This window comes from Halichoerus grypus, chromosome 7, assembly GCF_964656455.1.
Source record: "Halichoerus grypus chromosome 7, mHalGry1.hap1.1, whole genome shotgun sequence".
Classification (NCBI taxonomy): Eukaryota; Metazoa; Chordata; class Mammalia; order Carnivora; family Phocidae; genus Halichoerus; species Halichoerus grypus.
Genome location: NC_135718.1, coordinates 153,609,560 through 153,626,961, shown reverse-complemented (window position 1 = coordinate 153,626,961; position 17,402 = coordinate 153,609,560). Strand labels below are relative to the sequence as shown.

The 17,402-nt window shown below is 55.2% G+C and overlaps 1 protein-coding gene and 1 long non-coding RNA gene across 8 annotated transcripts in view; both read right to left on the bottom strand.

Annotated features, from left to right (window-relative positions):
* Nucleotides 1-16,844, bottom strand: part of ARHGEF11 (Rho guanine nucleotide exchange factor 11) — an 84,288-nt gene extending 67,444 nt beyond the window's left edge. For 6 of the 7 annotated variants that reach the window (XM_036118248.2, XM_078078514.1, XM_036118249.2 and 3 more), the window contains exon 1: nucleotides 16,027-16,844. In XM_036118248.2, coding sequence (XP_035974141.2) covers nucleotides 16,027-16,058 — 32 coding nt within the window. In that variant the 5' untranslated portion in view covers nucleotides 16,059-16,844. The remainder of the gene's footprint in view (nucleotides 1-16,026) is intronic. The other variant, XM_036118253.2, reaches the window with a different exon arrangement.
* On the bottom strand, nucleotides 2,209-7,455 carry LOC144382638 (uncharacterized). The gene is made up of 2 exons (XR_013450004.1): nucleotides 5,120-7,455; nucleotides 2,209-4,325 (listed from the first exon to the last, which is right to left on the bottom strand). It is a non-coding gene; the product is annotated as an uncharacterized LOC144382638 (long non-coding RNA).
* Nucleotides 16,845-17,402: the final 558 nt, after the last annotated feature.

Sequence of the window (17,402 nt, the reverse complement as noted above, 5' to 3'; positions counted from 1 at the left end):
AAAATACAAAATTCTCTAGCAAAAAAAGTACCTACCACCATTTACTCCCTGGTGCCTGCAGACATCTTATCTGTAAAATGGGAACAATCCTGTATTACCTAAAGTATGACAACCAGGCTAAAGAGCAGCTACACCAATACACACACACCTCCCCCATGCCAGACCCTGGGAAATACGCCGGGGGTACGAGGTCGAGAGCATGCGCCCCCAAAATGCATGTGGTGGGAGAAGCGTAAACATCTCGCAAGTTGTGGGGTGCCTGGTGGTGCAGTCAGTTAAGTGTCCGACTCTTGGGTTTTGGCTCAGGTCAAGATCTCACGGTCCTGGGATCCAGCCCCAGCCACCCGCCCCCCTCGGTCCAGGTCAGGTTCCGTGCTCAGCGGGAAGTCCACGTGGGATTCTCCCTCTCCCTCTGCCCCTCACGCATGTGCGTGCTCTCTCTCTCTCAAATAAATAAATCTTAAAAAAAAAAAAACCCAAAGATCTCAAGAGTTACTTGAGTATACAAAATAAGAGGACACACGCTACCGTGCGCTTAAACAAAACAGAGCCTTGCAGAAATGGGGCAACAGGACCCACTCACAGGGCTCCGAGGACGTGGCATCACTCAGGACTGAGACCACACATCCGGTAACACTGCTCGCACAGCCCTTGGCCTCAGGTCAGGGAGGCTTCGGGCCAGAAGCACAGGCTGCTGCCACACCACGTGAGGTTTTTAAAAACAAAAAGAAAACAGGAGGAAGAACAAGAGCTATAGATAAAGATGTATTCTTTTCAGACTCTCAGTAATAATGAAGTAAACAACCAATCCGGACAGGGAGGTTTCACTATTTTCCCATCGACCATCTCCGAGTATTTGTTCCTTCGTCAATCACGGCACCCGGGGCAGCAGGCCTGCGACACCATCTCCCCGTCCCCGGTTCTGAACGGTCTGGCCTCTAAGCGCTGGACGCGCTCGGATCACGAGGACGGTGGTCCATACTCTGCTCACCTCTTCACATGCCTGCCTCCTCCCAGGGTCCTGGGATCAAGCCCCGCATCGGGCTCCCTGCTCCGTGGGAAGCCTGCTTCTCCCCCTCCCACTCCCCCTGCTTGTGTTCCCTCTCTCACTGTGTCTCTCTCTGTCAAATAAATAAAATCTTAAAAACAACAACAACAATCAGTTGTGTCCACATGTATTCACAGAAATAACTGAAGAGTGGTTTGTAAAAACTGCTGTTTAAAATATGAAACATGGGGGGTACCTGGGGGGCGCCATCGGTTAAGCGTCCGACTCTTGATTTCAGCTCAGGTCAAGATCTCAGGGTCGTGAGATCGAGCTCCCCTTAGGCTCCATGCTCAGCGTGGAGGCTGCTTGAGATTCCCCCCCTCCTTCTGCCCCTCCCCCTGCTCACACGCACTTTCTCTCTAAAATAAATCAACAAATAAAATATGAAACCTTTAGGGACAAATCTGACTGAAGATGTAGAAAGACCAGTTCACTAGAAACTGAAACAGTGCTGAGAGAAATGAACAACCTCCACGTGGCGAAACACATGCTCATCGGTACAACATGGGGTAGCCTCAAATGATGGTGTTGAGTGAAAGAAGTCAGACAGGAAAAGGGGTCACAGTGCATGACACAGAATTACAGAAGATGTAAACCAATCTACAGTGAAAGGAACCCCCCCGAAACTCCCTCGGGGGGGGCAAGAGAGACTAAAGGGGCATTTGGGGGTGATCAGTCCATTTGTTATCCTGGCGGTCGTGACGATGTCACAGACGTACACACCTGTCAAACCGCATCCAGGTGCATACTCTACGTGTGTGCATTTTGACTGCGCATCAAATGTACCCCAGTACAGCTACTGAAAGGGAAAAAAAACCAGCATTAAGGGAAACAAGTACTCTGGGCCCACAGCAGAAACTAAACTAAACATTGCCCTTCTCAATTCTAGAGATGCAGGCAGATGTTTTTTCCTGCTAATACAAGCCTGCCCCAGGACATCCTGTTCATTACCCAGGTCGCAGTGTTGCTAGATCATAAAATGAGGCAATGGCCTTTGGATTTAAAACAGGGAAAATCACCATACGTACATACACTCTTGCATTCTATCTACTTGTACGTACAAACGATTATTTAATCAATTAATGCACGGGCAAGTCCCAAACACCCCCTTCAGGGAGGCAGCACAAATAATCAGCAAAAACAGATAATCCAAAAAGCAATTTCATCTACCTTTGTAATTTAATACACAGTTTTGTTTTGCAGGAGACATATTCTCAGGGACGTCAGGCTTTGACTACCACTGAAATGAACTGTCACCCCTCCTCCCATCGTACACTAGAACGGGAGCTAAGGTGATCACAGAGCAAGGATGCGTTATGACGCTGACACGCATAGAGCAGCTGAGTTACGTGTCGACGGTGAGCGTGCAGAAGCATCCGTACCTGCCAGTATCACATACTCACAGGTAACTGCCCACGTGCCCCCCATTCACCCTCCTGGGCTGCCCCAGAGCCTTTCTGGGTCTCCAAGTACATGTACCTCAATGTGAAATGTATTTCAGTCTGCTGATGCTCACATCAGAAAAGATAGAAAAAGCCAAAGATTTAAGGCTGAGATTCTATCAGTAAATTCTCAGTGATTAGAGTCTGATGAACCAGTCGCTCTGCAGGAAGGAGGGAGACAGGTACGGCGGGGCACACAGTTCAGGCAGAGGACGACACCAGATGAGCACGTGGCCAGCAGGGGATGCTAGGGACCTCTAAGGGGTCTTTCAGGCAGGCGCTCCAGAGATGCACTCTTCCTAGCCTCTGGCCTTTATTAAGGCTTTATAAGTATTTGTTTGGGCACAGAAAGTGCTGAGCTCTCCAACAAGAAAGAAGCATCACACGTATGTCCTTGTTCTCTAATGCTCCTGACTCCATAAAGGGACAATGACATGTTTACAATCAAATCAATGACTATCAAGGATATAAATTTCATCATCATCCAAAATGCACCCAACGTTAAGTCCTACCTGTGTGGTCACATGACAAGAGCATTAGGGAGACCACACCCTCTGGGAATTTTCAATCTGAGCAATAACGATGAGGTTTCCAGCCTGGAGAGCAGCCCCAATAAAGGAAATCAACTGCTGGTTATCTACACCAAGAAGAGGGGCAAAGTGAAGCCCAGGAAAGAAAATGAGATTACGTTGGAAAGTCTTGCATTCCTGGTACAGTTGTGATGCCACGCAGTCCCGCGCACGCTGCCTACCTCATGTCGGCCTCTCCACGAGGACCCTGACCTCAGGGGGTTGTCACCACGATTAAATAAGAGTAATGCACAAAAGCTCATCAGAGTACGAGTGAATCCAATCCATCAACACGGAAAAGGATTATGCATCATGACCAGGTGGGATCTGTCCCAGGAACGCAAGGTTGGTTTGACAGAGACATTTCTCTAAAGAAGGTACGCAAGGGAGCAGTACGCACCGGCACAGCTACTCAACGTCATTCGTCATTAAGGAGGCGCAAGGTCAGGGACCACGTGGCCCCATTACCTCCCCCAAGGCATCTGGAAGACACGTGATGGCGCAGCACAGGCCAGGGGTGGATGCTGGCAGAGAGGATGTCAGGCCCAGTGAGATGGGCTGGGGTCTGGCGGAGGGGACAGAGCCTGGGGTTCCCGTTGGATCTGGGCTGCCAGTGGTTCTCTCGTCCTCCCCCCTCGCCCCGTCTCCTGCACGCCTTCCTGAAGCTGTGGGCGCCTGGCCCCTGAGCCGGCCAGCCTCCTGTCCTGGCCAGTTGATTTTCCAATCCCGTAGCTTTCATTGAAAAGGCTCTCCACGTGACGATGAGGACAGACGGGGCAGCCATACGGACAAGCGGGTCCCCCAGGGAGGGAAGATCCCTCATTCGTGGGAAGACAGAGGAGTAAAGCTGAATTAGAAGGGGAGCAATTCCAACATGGGAAGGAGCTGTCCAAACAGTGTGTCCCGGGGCCGAGGGGGGAAAGGAGGAGAGGGAAACCAGCTCAACCTCCCTCATCCACCCCAGGCTCCCCTCACACGCCCACGGTGAGGTTAAAGTACATGGCAGGTGGAGAGTGCTCTGCAGAGGGGAAGCACCCTACAGATGCTCAGGGCCGCAGGGTGATTATATCATGTGAGTTCTTAGCCTTTGCCTGTTTGCATCCTGGTTCTTGCCGCAGCAATCCTAACGAAGTTCACCAAGACAGGAAATGAAATGAAGCAGACTCGCGGGGAGGAGCCCTGAGGACCGAGCATTGGTTTGGAGGCCGCGCAGGTCGCCAGCAGGTCAGACGCTGAGAGAGCAACCGTTTTGCATCTGCCAGGACTCTTCGGAGTTGAAAAAAGGAGAACTTCATGGTTACCGCGTTTGGAGATTCTTTTCTCTACCTCTCTAGCTACCTTCCCATCCCCCGCTCCTCTTGCTTCCTACCCTATTAAGCACCATTCCTCAGACTGTTCTGGAACGAACACATGCGTGCGCGCGCACACACACACACACACACACATACACTCTGACCCCTGTTGGGAGCATACTTTTCCAAAGTAACTGAGCTCGCAGGGCTCCCAAACAACTCAGTCTCCGGGGTAAATAACCAAAGCGGCAGCGGTAAGACCTCAGGGTGAAAACAAAGCTCAGAGTCCCAGATCAGCAAGATGACTGTTACAGAGAACGTGGGGACGTGCATCTCAGACATCAAATCCCACTCTCCCATTTTATGATGAAACTGAGGCCAGCGAGGGTAAGTATGCATTCCTCAACAACAGACCGATAATCCAAACAAAAACGGGCAAGGGGTTTGAACAGACATTTGTCTAAAGAAGATATGCAAACAGCCAACAAGCACATGAAAAGATGCTCGACACGAGTTGTCACTGAGGAGACACCCATGGAAATCACAGGGAGAACCCACCGCACGCCCGCGAGCATGGCCCCAGTCAAGAGAGACATCAGCAAGCGCTTGCGAGGACGCGGGGCTCCGAGCCTCGGAGATGCGCAGAGCGTGCCAGGGGGAACAGAAAGTGGTGCAGCCACTTTGCAAAGCGGTTTGGCAGTTCCTTAAAACACGGCACACGGAGCTACAGTCGATCCAGCAATCCCTCCCCCACCCCCAGGTACAGACCCGAGAGAGATGAGAACATTCGTCCCCACAGAAGCCTACACGTGATGTCCTCAGCGGCATCACTCACACCAGCGGGAAGCGGGAGCAAGCCAGGTGCCCGCCAACGAAGAACAGACAGACAGGTGGCCTCCCCGCACGGCTGAGCACCTTCGACCACAAAAAGGAACGACTGCTGACACGCCAGGACATGGATGAACCCTGAAGAGATCACGCCAAGGGACAGAAGTCAGGCATGAAAGGCCGCAGACTGTAGGATTCCCTTTACAGGAAATGTCCAGAATAAACAAACCCACAGAAACAGAAAGCAGATTAATGGCTGCCTGGGGCTGAGGGAGGGGCAGTGGGGAGCGACCGCTGTGGGCACAAGGGTTCTCTTTGGGGTGATGAAAATTTTCCAAAATTAGCAAGGGAATATGCTAAACAACACTGAACTGTACACTCTAAAGTGGTGAATTTTAGGTATGTGAATTGTTCTCTATAAAGCTGCTAATGAAAAAATTGTTGGGGTGCCTGGTTCATGGCTGTTGGTAGAGTGTGTGACTCTTGATCTCGGGGTTGTAAGTCTGAGCCCCATGCTGGGTGTAGAGATGACTTAAAAATAAAATCTTTAAATAAAGATTGGGGGCGCCTGGGTGGCTCAGTCGTTAAGCGTCTGCCTTTGGCTCAGGTCATGATCCCGGGCCCTGGGATCGAGCCCCGCATCGGGCTCCCTGCTCGGCGGGAAGCCTGCTTCTCCCTCTCCCACTCCCCCTGCTTGTGTTCCCTCTCTCGCTGTGTCTCTCTCTGTCAAATAAATAAAATCTTTAAAAAAAAAAAAAAATAAAGATTGCATCCCTTCATTCAGGAAAACTCCCCCCTCTCCCCCCGGGGACATGGTCCCAGTACCACAGACACAGAGAAGCCCCTGAGCAGCTCGGAGGTGCCACACCGTGTGGTTGAGTGCAGAGTGACCTCTGAGGACACTGTGTTCTTCCCGTCACCCCCCCAACCCGCCTGGCCCCCACCGGCGTGCCATCCTCTTCTGGTCAGGAACCAAGCAGGAGGCAGAAGGAGGGTGGAGTTCCCTGCTTCCAGGACAGTCCCGAGTGGGCCACAGGCAGGGAACGCTTACTGGGGAGAGGCGTGGCTCCCTCCCAGGACGCGCATGCCCAGCAGGCCCGCGGGTGAGGGAAACGGACAGCGCTCTGCTCGGGGGGATGCTGTGCTGGGCTCTCATCCCGGCTCCGTCCCTTACTAGTGTACGGACTCGGGTAAGTCGCTAAAGCCTCTCTGGCTTGCTTCCCCGTCTGCAACGAGTGAATGCAAATCCCTGCCGGCGGCCCCCATAAGACACGGGACAAAACCGCTCTACAATGCATCATACCGCACAGAACAGAGGGGCACCGTCCAGGCACTCCTTCCTGGGTCCCGGAACTTCCATCCCTCTCTCCGTCATCCACGGCCTCCCTACTTGACACACTGACCGCTCTCTCAACTGATCTCTCATTTCGCCTTGACAGTTATGAACCCAGCTTTTACTAAACTCACTTACATTTGCATCATAAATAACAAGCTACTTATTTGTTGTCTGTCTTCCCCAACAGCCTCTAGTCCCAGCGTATCCCCAGGACTGAGAGCACTTCCTCACATTAATACATATCTGATGAATGTGCTGAATATGTAAAAAATCCCCATATCCCAAACCAAGGGCTGTGCGGTGGGATCTGACAGGGGAGGGGGCTCTGCCCCGTGCAGTCCTTTCTCACCCTGTCAGGCTCCAAGTTCAGAACTGGTGAGAGGCCAGAGCTGAAGCAGAAGCAGAGCCATTAGGCCCGGCCCACGCCCTGCTGGAGAACCAGGATCTCCTCTGGCTTTCTGCCGTGTACTGAGGTGATCCAGAGGCCTGCAGTGGGGTTTAGGAAACCCACAGGGACTGGCAGGTCGTGTCCTGCACCGACCACGGTCTGCTGACCCACGCCTACACCTGCGCAGGTGCCACGCGGGAGGTCACGAAAGATGCAAATGCTCGGGCCCAACCCCAATCCAAACTCACGGACTCAGAAATGGTGGGCGTAAGGGAACGAGTCTCTAGCCCTCTGCTGCATGCCTCCCAGGGCAAGCTCCACCTCAGGCAGCCAGTCCTGCCTTGGAAAAGTTAACTCAAAGTCCTACCGACAGGGACCGGGAGCTACGTCTTTCCTCTGCTTCTTCCTGAGCAAACTTTGTAGAAGTTCAGACTAGACTGTCTATCTCCACTTCTTCATCTCTTCTTCTCTGGCTCCTGCCTGCCCCCCACGCCCAAAGGCCACGGAAATACTCCTACCTCCAGACAGTTCTCTCTCCCTCCTCTATGCCCCCCGCCTCCCCTCATGGGGGCATCTGACCCTGCTGGCCTTCTGCCTCTCTGCCGCTCTCCCCCCACCAGCCTCTTCTGTGGGACCCCGCCCCTCTGTCTCACCTGGACGTGTGAGCACCCCATGTGTGCTTCTCCACCCCAGCCCGCCAGGCCCAGGTGCCAGCTTGCACTCAGCACCTGCCCTTGGCTCTGCCCCAGAGGGTTGCGACCCATCCCTCTGGTGTTCATCGAGGGGGACCCCCCACCCCACACCCATGCCAAGAACAGGGACGTTGTCCTCCCCCACATAGCCACCTGCTCAGTCCCCCACCCGTCCTTCTCCACCTGCAGCGACGGATCCCTGCCCCCATTGCCCCTCTCCACTGAAGCCGCAGGGACGTGGTTTTCCAAAGTGCATCCTATCACGTTGCTCCCTACATAAGTCTGGTGATGGTGTTCCGTGGCCCTCAGGATAGAGTCCAAATGCCCGAACACAGGGTTCCACGGTCCCCAGGCCCCGGCTCCTTCCTGTTGTCCAGGTTCACGGATCTACTGTTCTGTGGTCTCAGGACAGACCACGGCGACCCCCATCCCGCCGCACCATGCTCTCTCTAGTGGTCGGGCCTCTGATGCGTGCCCCCTCTACCTGGACCTGCCCTCTCAAGCCCGGCTCTCAGTTTTAGGCCTCCATTTAAAGTCCCTTCCTCCAGGAAACCCTCCCCAGAGTCCCTCCCATGTGCTCCAGCTGGAATCACAGAAGAGTTCAGGGTGCTGTCACCACCTCCCGCGTCCTTTTGTCTGTCCGCCCCCAGGCACGGGCTCCCGGAGGGCACAGCGTGCAGCTTACTCACGTTGAACCCCAGGGCCTGAAGATTCATGAAGTCGACCAACCTTCTTAGCTGAGGGATGGCACGGACACTCCTAAACCCCAGCCCTGTTGCTGTGAAGACACTGGAAGCCGAGTGGTTCCTGCTCCCAACCCCAGGGCCTGAGGAGAAAGGGTCTGCGGCTCAGTCTCATACAAGGTCCCATTCACAAAGCTACTTACTACACTCTCTCCACCACCTCCCCTAGAACAGCAGTGGCCTTTCTCTGCAGGGCAGTCTGCTCTGGGAAATGAATGGGGCCAGCCCAGGGCAGGCGGGACAATAGCAGGGTGGGCCCGGTGCCGTCAGACCCCTGCGGGGAAAGGCAGCCCGGAAGCCAGGCCGCCAAGGGGGAGCCCCCCGAGCTCTGAGCCACTGGAGGCCGGCCACCCCAACAAGGACGCTCTGTCCCTACAAGAAATACCAAGCGCCCAACACCTAGAACCACTAAGAGCAAGGGGAATTCTTGGTCTCAGTTCCTGGCAGCAAAGTTTAGAGTTGCTTTCTTGAAGCCCTTGGCTAGGCAGGCTGGGGACTGGAAACGTCCGGAAGGAGCTGCAGGTGAAGGCAGCCAGCAGCAGGCAGGCTCTGCAAACTGACAGGGCACCGGGAAGCAATCCCGAAGGACGAAGAGACATCACTTCGCACCCCGGGCAACCGAAGGCATGATCGCCAACATACGACATGGAAAGAACCAAGGGACACCAGCACCTACCACAGCGTGCCAGGGGCGAGGCATTCTGCTCGAACCTCTACATAAATTATTCTACACACACAAATAGAAGATAACAGGGTCCAACTGCTCTGTGTGTGCGCAGAAGGAACGCTGAATGACAGAAACGTCGCGGTCTGTGCTGTGAGCCAGCAAAGGTCTCCCTGCAGCGGTGAGGAGGAGGAGAACGCCCACGTACAGGTGTGGACGGAGGCGTGGGGGCCCAGGAAGCCGGTGGGGGGCCCGGGGAGAAGACCTAGGATGGTCAGAGGGGGCTGAACAGAAGGGAGGAGCCACGACCCCAGCTGCGGAGTCTGGGCCAGAAAGACACTGAGGCTGTCCGCCAAGGGACGCCGTTAGGATGAGATCCCGCGCGCCCAGAGCCATGTCTGCCGGTCCCTAGTTTAGGGCGAGCCCAGGCCGGAGCCTCCAGCCCCAGGTCTTCGGTGGCAGCTGAGCAGAGCCCAGGCCAGGCTGGGTCCTCGCCCAAGCAACTGCCTTCCCAACACCCACCGTGTCAGGCACCACAGAATCCACGCAGCTAGTTAGTAGCCCAGCGGGGGCCCCACGAAGACCCTCTCACTCCAGATCCTGGGCTCTGGAACTCTGGTCCTAGCACCCTGGGGCTTGGTGTGGGGCTGCCGTGTGACCAGCTCATGGAGATCCGTCAAACACCCGCCCACCTCCTCAGATCAGGACCAGTTTCCTCAGGGATCTCCCAGACCCAGCTCCCCTCCCCGCTCCCCTCAGGAGGGCTCCCTGAAGAACCACAACCTCTTGGTCGAGGAGGCCCAACCGGAGGGTCGAAGGGATGCACTAGTGGGGTAAGTCCCGCTGGCTGTGCCAGTCAGCCCACTGCTGGGCGCCCACGGGAGGCAGGACTTACGGGCGGTGGTCTCTCTCTAGCGACAGCCCGACCCGTCTCCCAGCCAACCAGCCTCAAAACTTGGGAATCAAATTTGATTCAGACTTAACAGACCTTGTTGATTTTCCTTCCAAAATGTCTTTCAGATCCTGCCCGTCTTCAACATTATCTTTCTCCAAGGCGGCTGCAAGACCTCCACGGGGCCCTCCTGGCCCCAGGCACTGTCCCATCTCCGAATCAGTGTCAGCATTCTCTCTGTGAACACTGTTTACCCTGGAACACATGAACCTCCCCTGCTCCCAACACCTTCATCCCCCCATCCTGCCCACCTCCACAACCTACTCTCTGTCCTCTCCACAAAGACCAACAATCCTGCCATCCTGACCTTTGCCCAGGTTGTCCCCTTGTCTGATGAGGCCCCCTCTTCTCTTCCCCAATTTTTTTTTTTTTAAAGATTTTATTTATTTGACAGAGAGAGACACAGCGAGAGAGGGAACACAAGCAGGGGGAGTGGGAGAGGGAGAAGCAGGCTTCCCGCTGAGCAGGGAGCCCGATGCGGGGCTCGATCCCAGGACCCTGGGATCATGACCTGAGCTGAAGGCAGACGCTTAACGACTGAGCCACCCAGGCGCCCCTCTTCCCAATTTCTAACCACCCCCTCCCGGCTGCTCTCCTTGGCACCAACCTTCTGCTCTTCTCTAAATGTACCTTTTGGTACACATCGAGATTCAGCAATTACGTACTACCCCTGCACTGTTTCCTGCTGTTTGACCAATAACCTTTCACACCAAGAATGTAAGCGCCACATTCTTGCACATTATCTGCCAGAACACCGAGAACTGAGCGAGGCGAGCGGCTCTGTGATAAATGTTGGCTGCGTAGCAGACTGGCCGCAAGCTGCCTGGATCATGGGGAGGTGTCCCCTGGAAAGCTGCTGGATCCCCCAGGTCCCCTCTGTGACCGGAGGCCGTGACTGGTGACCACAGGTCCCATCAGACCATTTCAGAGTAGCTGCACATAGTGGCGGAGAAAGTGCAGGAAGTCACCTGCTCTGACTTCTCAAAGCTCCTTCCTGGTGCATTCGTGCCTCAGTTTACTGTTCCTTACAACGAGAAGGGAAATCCTGAAGAAGTCAGTGAAGATGACGGAGGGACACTTCAGGGCCTCCACTGAAGTCAGGATTAAAAGACAACAAAACGAGCTTCAAATGTAGCGGAGGCAAGTCTGAGACCCTGAAGGGGTCCTCGCCACATACCGCGTGGCACCGCCTCCCACGAGGGGCCACCGAGCACTGGACACATCTGCAACACAGATGAAAATGACCCCTCAGCCCTCGTGTCCTCCGGGACCGCACACTGAGCAAAGCCCTCTCGGCATCCGAATCCCAGACCTTCAGAGGGTGGGCCGGGGAGCGCCCCCCCAAAGCTTCCAAACTCCATCCTGTGCAGGTTGGGAGCTTCCAGGACTCCTTTGTCTTTATGCTAATTTGGGAGTTGGCTATTGCCCTTCATAGAATCTTCTACATTTTTGATGAAATCATACTGTCATTTAACTTTTCCTATTTTTTATGTATTCTCGTAAATGGATGGCAGGGACTCTGACCGTAGTCTGACAGATTAAAAAAAAAAAAAAAAAAAAGTTCAATAAATTTGTTAATCAAAGGGTGCTCTTTCAGATATGTGTTTGAATATTTGAAGTTAAGCTTAGCCTGCTCCTGCTCATAATGGTGATTATGCATCAAAATCCACGCAAATCCACGGCCACCTCTCATCTCACACCACATGGGACAAGGGTAGTTCTGGAGAAGACTCAGCACTGCAGGTGGCTTCTTATTTGTAGCTCTGAATGGGAGATCAACCCTCTAAACTCAGCTGAATGGGGATTCTAGGGCCCAGGGCTCGATAAGAACCTGCAACCAGGGGCGCCCGGGTGTCTCAGTCAGTTAAGCGTCTGCCTTCAGCTCGGTCATGATCCCAGGGTTCTGGGATCAAGGCTCCCTGCTCGGCGGGAAGCCTGTTTCTCCCTCTCCCACTCCCCCTGCTTGTGTTCCCTCTCTTGCTGTGTCTCTCTCTGTCAAATAAATAAATAAAATCTTAAAAAAAAAAACAAAACAAAAACCTGCAACCAAGGTGGGAAGAGTTCCAGGAGCCACCCCCACCCTTTCTAGATAAGCCCAGTCTGGGCTTCCAGCAAATCCTCTCTGCAGACCTTCCCTGAAGCCCAAGGCTCATTCCTAGGACCTACGACCACCCTCCCTCCTTGCCACCCACCCCCCCCAACCTCACCTAAGATTGCGCCTCTTCTAGAAAGGGGAAAGGTTACATTCAACCTCAGATCCCTGATAAGGACGGTTGCTGGGTGTGGATTTATTTTGAACTGGGAACGGCCAGAGATCACTAAACACAGGCTTTCTATTCCTGTCTAAGGCAGCCAAGGTAACTGCAGCCTCTCCCGTTCATCAGAATTCTTGGGAAGGCGCTTCTGTTTCTCATATTCTTCTAGGACCATCACCCGACGCTCCCTTCCAACCCCAGGCGCATCCCCACACAAAGCCTGCTCACTCTGGTCAAATGCTTCAGAACAATGCAACGATCCTTCAGTTACTCAAACTCTCTTTGGGGCTAGTTCAGAAGAAAGTGGTGCATGAAGCTAAACCAAACTCAGAAGTTTACTGCCTGAAATTCACGGTTTTACAGTTTGGAAAGCAATTTGAAATATATGATCTTGGGGCGCCTGGGTGGCTCAGTTGCTAAGAGTCTGCCTTCGGCTCAGGTCATGATCCCAGGGTCCTGGGATCGAGCCCCACATCAGGCTCCCTGCTCAGCAGGAAGCCTGCTTCTCTCTCTCCCACTCTCCCTGCTTGTATTCCCTCTCTTGCTGTCTCTCTGTCAAATAAATAAATAAAAAATCTTAAAAAAAAAAAAGTAAGAAATATACGATCTTATTTGATTTGCTCCTTCCAACAGCCCCGGGAGATGCAATAAATGTTATAATCCTCAAACGACACACAGCATGAAAGTGTTCGTGAACCGGAAGGCCTTTCACATACAGGAACGCTTGCTTCACCCAGGAGGAAATGAGAGGTACGTGACCTGCCCAAGGTCGCGGAGTTAAGGGGAATGCCAGGGTTCAAACCAGGACCTCTTGGCTTAAATCTAGTGCTTCCTCATCTGGGCTGGCCCACAGGGCTATGGGACTCTGCACGGAGGACAGCGGTTTCATGGATGCAGACGCCTAACCCACCTGGCTGGCTTGGAACCATCTGCCATTGGAGATGAGGCAGTGGATAGAGACAGCTTAGCAAAACTCATCACCATCCCCGCAGAAGTAACTCAGCGTCCTTATCTCTGCTTGCAGCATCAAACACGCTTTCGGAAACTCTTGAGAAGAACAGGTGTCCACGGGCAATAAGCTGTCCGAGGACAAAACGGACAGGGGCTGGAGCAGCTGCGTGAGCCTGCGTGTCAGGAACGACTGATCAATACAGAAAGATCAAGATTCGTCACAAACACTTCTCATTCCTTTGGACCCAGGTGTCAGTCCCCAAGAGGGGGTTAAAGACGCTTCTGAAGAAATATTCCAGAGGTTTCTTTACTTTGGGCCACAAGTCTTCTCCACATCACAGTCCTCTTGTCACGTGGCTCCTCCCTAGGGAATACACACCAACTCGGAGGCCTTCTCTGACCTTGCTCTGACTACGTGGGCAACCAACCCAGGAGTGCTGAAACACTCTGAAATGGAAGAATTTACACTTGCTGACACGCTCGCTCATCCCAGCACTCACGTGTCCCGTACTGATGGAATGCTCACACAGGCCCACTGCGGAGCAAAGCGGACGCAGTCCCTGCCTTTCCAGGGCTTACCATCGAGTGTCACTGTTCCTCGGTCTTCTTCGGGAACCTACCCTTCCCTCGCTCCCCAATTAGACAGCGCACCCATGGCAAGCAAGAGTCACGTACTTTGATTTTCTGAAACACTCGTTGGGCGCCTTCCCCTAGACTCTCTACGCGGGACACTGACGGACTGTGTGAGAATCCCTGACTCCACAATCTGGAGCGCGTCCTTCTGCTCAATCTCCTAAACTTAGGAGTTCTTTAAAATCCACAGTCTTGAACCTGAGATGTCAAAAGGTCCAGCAGAAGGAGCCCGCAGCCTAAGGGGTAAGATATCTAGAAGGGGACCTGAGCCTCAGACGGGGCAGAGGCGGCGAACACTCTCAGTCTGCAAAGCTACATTACCCCACAGGAGAAACGGGTGCTTTCCTACAGAAATGACGGTGCCGGCCCCAAGACTGTTGAAAGCATAAGTACAAATGGAATACTGGAGAGCATCCTATCCTACTGTCAGAAGGAGACATGGAAACCACAGTCCACAGGACCAACACATAAACCCAGTTATCCAGCGTGGGGCAAGCAAAAGAGCCTGGATCAGAAGACACGCATCTGGGCTCAGATTCTGCTGCTAGTCCAGCAAGATGGCACCAGGCAAGCCAGGTGTCCTCCCTGGGCCTCAAGGACCCCCACTGTACAACGGGAATAATAACCTCCACCTTGTCTGCCTCACAGAAACGCTGTGAGGCTCAGATGAGACCTGTTCTATGAAAGTACTTGGGGACACGTCCCACGCCGTCCGCATCCGCACAGACGGTGAGGACATACAAGCTCCCAGAGGAGCACCTCGCGTCAGCCCGCGAACCCTCACGGCCTCCTCCTTGCACCCCCAAACCTGGGTTTCCATCTGCTCACATCCCTGATTTCAGAGAAATCACTCACCATCCACATCCCACAAAAGGCAGGTGCACTAATTCCCAAACTCCAGCACGACGAAAAGAGAAGGTGGCCACGTAACCATGTCACCTCCCTGCCTTGACGCACCTCGGGCCTTCTTTTACAAGATGCGAACTGCAGGGAGGCCAAAGACAAGGGGAAGAGACACGCACACTTTATGCCCTTTGTGGCTGGCTGCCTTCACCCCACTGCCAAGTCAGGGCCCAGGTGGGGGGCTGCTGAACTGATCTAAACAGGACTCAGAGGCAATACAGAGATCAGTGTTTGGGAGGGATTATATTTATGTCACATTCCACAGCCAAAAAGAAATTACCACTAGCATGGATGATCAAAGGTTAACTGGCATGGAGAGACCACCGCTCTCTGCTCTTCCCCGCCTCTCCAGCAACACTGTCCAGTGCTTTCATTTGCTTGCTCAGTCCTCCAACCACCCATCCACCCAGTTAGGATGTGTGCAGCACCCTCAAAACAACCCTCTCTAAGATTCTTAAGGAGTAAGGGTTGGGGGGGGTTGGGGAGGCGGACACCTCACAAAGTTGTAAACTGCAGCCCCAGTGATCCAGAGGCTGGTGAGGGGGTTGGATCCTGGGCTCGGACTCCAAGGACCAGAGCCTCTGCCCATCAGGCCTGAGAGCCCAAAACAACTCTTTCCAGCTCTAGGCAGAGGGAAGGCCCATCTTGCAGAGTCAAGCTTATTAAGGACAGCTTGGAAGATTAAACCTTAGCGCATCCGCTGGTGGGCAGGTCTCAAGTTAAACCCTAAGCTTGGAGAGGAAGAAATTATAATGCGACCTGTGCATTTTGGGGCCATTATCAGTCACTGGCAAAAATCCAGACCTGTATGGGTGCAAAGGGTGCTTGTGTCCCATCAGTCAGGCCAAGAACATCCTCCTCGTTCTAGAAATGGAATCCACCCCATCACCGAGCCCCACCACTCCGTAGCAACCAGCCGGTGGAGGCCCACGCCCCTGCCAGGGCCCTTCCCCCCGCAGCTCAACACCTAAAGCCAGTCCCAATCCACCCTGGGGACTCACGTGACCAGGCTTGTGCCGCCTCCCGCCCCCTAAACTGGCAAGTTAGGGGCCCAAATTCAGCCTGTAGCCGGGCAAAAGTCAAAGACTGAGGGGGGCACTTCCCCTATCTCTCCTCTCCTGGCTTCACTGTTTATTGCTCGTCTTTAAAAAAGCACCGAATCAGGACAGGGACACACACAGAGGACACATAAACACACAGGCCGGCACAGTCCCCAGAGACCCGGGCTCCCACCCCGACCCTTCCTTTGCACCTTTTACCGAAACGCACCACCCTCCCTCCCAGTCTTTGGTTAAGAAGGTGTTGGAAAGCACATTATTAGCAGACCTACCTGTCTATGCTCTGGGGTAACCTCACACTCATGGTTTCTCAGTGTCCTCGCGGAGCTAGGATCCTGCAGTTTTGATGTCTTGATCGGGGCTGAGTCGGCTGCAATTTTTAAGAAAGGTGGGAGGAGGGCCTCCCAGCCTCACGGTCGGATGCTCCGATGCTCGAATGCTCTCTGCTGGCTCTCAGGACCCTGGGAACTCAGGCTCCATTCTACTTGTACCAGCGAGCATGGTGTCCGTTCTCAGCGCCCGACCCCTCCCCCGTCGGAGAAAAAAACCGAAAGAAAAAGAGGAAAAACTATGACCTTCTTAGAAACCAAAAACCCAACCACAAATCTCTTCAAGGTTAGCGCTATGGGCTAAGACATGAATCACAGAAGAATGTGCCTTCAAAGTCTCAGTCCTCACTGCAAACTACAGATGAAGCCCATGCTCGAGATGCCGCTCCCGCAGCTGTCCTCCCGCAGGCGGGCGCCCGGTGGCCGGCGGGGCCGTGCCGGGTCCCCCGCGCTCAGCACGACGGCGACGCCGACGCCAGGGCAGGGGCCGCGGAGGGCCGGTCCGAACCGGCGGCGGGGGAGGCCCCGGGCCGCGCGCTCGGCGGGGGAATAAATGAAAGCATACAACGGGACGCGCACCGCGGCACCCCTTCAAGTCCGGGGCGGCCCTGCGACCACGGCTGTGGAGCTCCTTAAAAAACAACAACAAAAACAGCTTTTACGTGAAAGGTCTGGAAACCCTTCACCGAGCCGATGGCACCGAGCGGGAGCGCGGCGCCCCCGCCTCACGCCCGCCGGGCCCCCGGCCTCTCCGCGCCCCGCGCCCGCCGCCCGCCGCCCCGGCCGCCATCAACCGCGGACGCCGCTCGCGTCCCCGCGCCGCCCGCCCCGCGGCCTCCTCCGCGCCGGCCCGCGGGGGCCCGGCCCCGGCTCCCCTCCGCCCCGCGCGGCCCGCTTGCCCGCCGCCGCCTCGGCTCCGGCCCGGCGCGCGCGGAAGGCGGCTCGGCGGCTCCTTCCGGGCCCTTCCCCCTCGGCGCGCCGCTCCTCGGGGCGCAGGCCCGGCCGGCCGCCCGTGCCCGCGCCGCCCCCTCCGGCCCCGCTCCGGCGGCGCGGCCCGCAGGCCCCTCCCCCGGGCCCTCCCCCTCCCGGGGCCCTCCCCCACCCCGGGCCCTCCCCCTCCTCCGGACCCTTCTCCTCCCCTCCCACCCCCACCCCCCCGGGCCCTCCCCTCCTCCGGACCCTTCCCCTCCTCCGGACCCTTCCCCTCTCCTCTCCCCCCGCCCCGGTTCCTCCCCCTCCCGGGGCCCGACCCCTCCTCCGGGCCCTCCCCCCTCCGCCCTTCCTCCCGGCCCTCCCCCTCTCCGGGCCCTCCCCCACTC